Genomic DNA, 4010 nt, shown 5'->3' with positions numbered 1-4010 from the left:
TCTAATTCTGATTGACGGGATTAAGAACGAGTATTGCCGCGCTGGTATCTTCCAATCACTCCCGGGTGAAGATGGCCAAAGTTGGGCTTCTCGCAATTGCGATGATCACACCCTTACGATTATATAGTTGCCATACTCCTTTCAGTAATGATTTTTTGTTGTGATTTCGGGTAACAACGGCTGTAGTAAGGTCATGGATATCAATCATCGATTTTTATCGTATCATACGAACACATTACTTCCAGCCAACTAGCTCCCTTTAACATACAACGTTTAAGCATACTCCAATCTCTCCTCACTCCACCCCGGCCTCAAATACGCCCCCTCAAACCTCGTATCCAACCCACTCCTCACGAAACCCTGCACCTCCCACCCGAGCTCGACCTTCGCCCCCTCCTCACTCTGCGCCCACACCGCCAACACGACCTCATTCTCGCCCGCAAAATCCAGCACCCCCGGCGGAACCGGGAAATCCGTCGCCGTGCTAACCGCCGGCCTGAACCGCCCAAACTGGTATCCATTCACAAACAACAACGCCCTGACATCCTCACTCGCCCCCTCCGGCACGCCCATCGTAAAGTGCACCGCGGCATCGTGTCCGGCCGGCACGTCGAGCGCGACCTTCGTCCGGTAAAACCGCACGTCCGCGCCGGTGAAGCCGGACGCCGGGGACGAGGCGGCGCTCCAGGCCGAATCGTCGAAGCCCGGCAGGTGCCACCCCAGCCGCTCGCCGAGCAGGCCGCCCTCGTTGTACACGCCGCGGACGGGGTCGAGCGTCTTGCCTTCGGCCTCGCCGGCGGTGCCGGCGACGTGCCAGGTGTCGAACTGGCCGCCGATGAGGGTCGCGTTGGTGATGCCGCGGATCTCGAGCGCCTCGGCGCGCTGCTCGTGGCCGCTGTTGTCCATCAGGATCGTCAACACGTTTTCGCCGGGGAGGGTAGAGTTCGCGGGGAGAGCGATGGTGGCGTTGGTGGCTTCGAGCTCCGACGAGCCGGGTTCGGCGTGCAGGAAGCGGCCGTTCAGGTAGGCGCTCCAGCCGAAGCCGGTGCCGCCCTGGAGGGCGAGGAAGACGGCGGACGGGGAGCCGGTGAAGGTGCCGCGGTACAGGTGGTGGCCGACGTGGAAGCCGAGCGCGTCGATGTAGAGGTACGGCTTGGTGGCGTCGGTGAATTGCGAGGGCGTCGTGTCCTCGTCGGCGAGCTTCCAGACCTTCGGGGAGAGGGTGTAGTTGGGTGCGATTTCGGGGAGCGAGGACGCGGACTTCCAGGTCAGGTTGGAGAGGGGCGGGAGGGTGAAGGACATGGGCCCGGCGACGGCGGCGGTGATGCTGCAGTGGGAGGTGGCGACGGTGCGGAGCGCCTCGTCGTTCCAGTAGATGGATGTGACGGCGGCCGGCGCGAAGACGTCGAGGGTCGTGTCGGCGATGGTGTCGCCGTACAGGTAGACGGTGTCGCCGACGATGGTGGCTTCGCGGACGAGGTGCGGGCCCGAAACGAGGATCGTCTCGTTGACGGGGGCGTGCGGGTCGGGCGTGAGGACGGGCGCGAACGTCTTCCAGGCCGAGTCGCGGTCCAGGATGAGGAAGCGCGCCGCGTCCGTGTCGACGACGGTGGTGCCCGTCTGGTTGGCGAAGTTGACGATCAGGCCGTGCTCGCTCTGGTGGAACTTGACGCTGTCGCTGGGGACGGCCGTTGCGGAAATGTTGGCCGAGCCCTCGAGGAGGAACTCGCCGCCCTCGCCGTTGGGCACCCAGAGAGCGACGGTGGGCTTGCCGTCCAGCTCGACGTAGGTGAAAACCTCGGCCGTCGAGTAGAGCAGCTTCTGGCCAGAAAAGCGGAAGTCGGTGGGAACAATCTTGGCCTCGCGAGCATTGAGCTCGATCTCGCCGTCCTTCTGCGGGATGGTGAAGTTGCCAACCGAAGTGTCAACGTGCAGCTTGAAAGAAACGGGCTTGCCGGTGACAGAGTCGGCGTGGCGGGCGATGTAGAAGGCGCCTCCGGTACCCTTGTTGCGAAGCTCGGTCGAGATGACCTCGTCATTGGTCGTGTAGGTAGTGCTGTTACCAACACGGTCGGCCTCGCGGAGGTCCTCGGCAACCCTGGTGAACAAGGCCAAACTCTTGGTCTCGTACCAGCTGTCCCTCAGGGTGCGGTCCTCGGCAATGGGGGCGGCGTAGTCGTAGCTGGTGCCGATGAAAGGAGCGGCCATCCAGCCCCAGTTGGTACCGCCGAAGAGGGTGTAGAGAATCATGGCAGTCACCTTCTGGTCGATGTTGTGGCGGTAGAAGAGGTTGCGGAACTCGGGGCCCATGGGCTCCAAGCACTGGCCAGCGTCTCCGTCGAGCGGGTTGTAGCGGCCACCCTGGAACTCAGGCATCAGGGATGGCTGGTTGGGAGTGTTCTGCTGGAACCAGCTGTAGTACTCGACGAGGTTGTAGTCGTTGGAAACGCCGGTACACTCCGACTGGTCGCAGGACCAGCAGAGCGGGTAGTTATCCAGGCCGAGCACGTCGACGTTGCCACCAGCGCCCACAGTATCCTGATCTGTCGACCACGAGAAATCTCTCAAGTTGGGGCTGTTGTGCGTGGTAGGAACGTCGATTCCGTTCCTGCGAGCATTGGCGTTCAGCTCCTCCATGTACTTGACGGCCGCCTCATTGGGAGTCTTGGTGGCCGAGTTGAGCCACTGCTCGCCGTACTCGTTCTCCAGCTGGTAGCTGATGACGGTACCGTTCTTGTGGATCTGGTAGGGTGCCACAATCTTCGCAATCTCGTCCTGGTACGGAGTCCAGGCCGCCGTGTACGAGGAATTGTCGTCCCGCAGCTCGCCGTAAGCGCCCGTCGTGGCCCACAGCGGGAATCCACCAGCGTTCAACTCAGCATTGACGTACGGGCCAGGGCGCACGGCGACGAAGAGGCCGGCCTCCTTGGCGTATTCCAGCAGGCGGCTGATGTCGTGGGCGGCGTGCTCGAAGTCGGTCTGGTTGGGGTGCGGGTTGTGGAAGAACCAGTTGGTGTAGAAGGAGAAGGTGTTGAAGCCCAGCGCCTTGGTCTTCTGCACAATGTCCTTCCAGAGCTCGGGGACGGGCAAGCGGAACGGGTGCATCTCGCCACCGAAGACGTAGACGCGCTTGCCGTTGACGATGAAGCTGTAGTGATCCCATTGGACGGCGTCGGTGTAGCCGCTGTCTTGAACGGGCCATTCTTGCGCAGTCGTGGCCGGGATCTGGCAGAGGAGGGGCAGGAGCGCGGAGCTCGCCGTGAGCAGCCGCAACATCTTGGAGTTTTGGGAGACCATTGTTCCCGTCCCGCTGGATCGCTAATCCTCCTGCATCAACCGCGGCATGCCCTCATTCATATACTGCGCGCCGAGAATGCCATTGTTCTGGGCCACTCTCGGTCGGTTAAAGTCGTCTCGTATAAATCCTGGTTTTGACGTCAGAGCTCATGATATTATATGGCTTGGCCACTGGCTCGCTTGTAGTTCGGGACGAGGATGCCCGAATTTGCCGGGGGTTTTGGAGGGTACCTGACAAGACTGCGGAGAAGCGCCGCTCAATCCAGGATAGCGGAGGCCCGTGAATGCGGGGCACCCCACGGATTTGCGTGCATTTTTCCACCAAAGAACTAATCTTGCGCGCGAGAACCGCAGAACAACAGGCAATTGGACGTGTTTCGAAACCTTTGACAGCGGCTTAAAATCCGAGAGCAAGGATCATGCAGCTCAGTCTAATGCAGGTACCGCCAACCGGGTTTCCAGAAAATTTCCTGGAGAGGCATCTGATCGCTCGCGACTCAAGCGAGCTACGCTCACCGATTGACTGTCTGGTCATTGCGCCTCGCTTGCATCGGAGCCCACCAAACATGGAATGGCTAAGAAACGGGTCGGTCAGTTGACGATGACTTGGCCAGAAGCACGGCCAAAGAGTTGCATGGAAAAATACCTCGGAACAACACCACCTCAGTCTACAGCAGGGAAGTCGGCGGATTCCCAGCGTGAGAATACTCACA

General features: G+C 60.9%; 1 protein-coding gene across 1 annotated transcript; it reads right to left on the bottom strand.

The window, feature by feature from the left end:
* Positions 1–273: 273 nt before the first annotated feature.
* On the bottom strand, positions 274–3276 carry LTHEOB_1925 (Beta-galactosidase b; the record flags this gene model as incomplete). The annotated part of the gene is made up of 1 exon (XM_035510680.1): positions 274–3276. The coding sequence occupies one exon, from the start codon at positions 3274–3276 to the stop codon at positions 274–276; it is 3003 nt and encodes a 1000-aa protein (XP_035364865.1).
* Positions 3277–4010: the final 734 nt, after the last annotated feature.

The sequence above is a fragment of the Lasiodiplodia theobromae genome, assembly GCF_012971845.1.
Source record: "Lasiodiplodia theobromae strain AM2As chromosome Unknown scaffold_5, whole genome shotgun sequence".
Lineage (NCBI taxonomy): Eukaryota > Fungi > Ascomycota > Dothideomycetes > Botryosphaeriales > Botryosphaeriaceae > Lasiodiplodia > Lasiodiplodia theobromae.
This window is presented reverse-complemented; position numbering and strand designations above follow the sequence as displayed.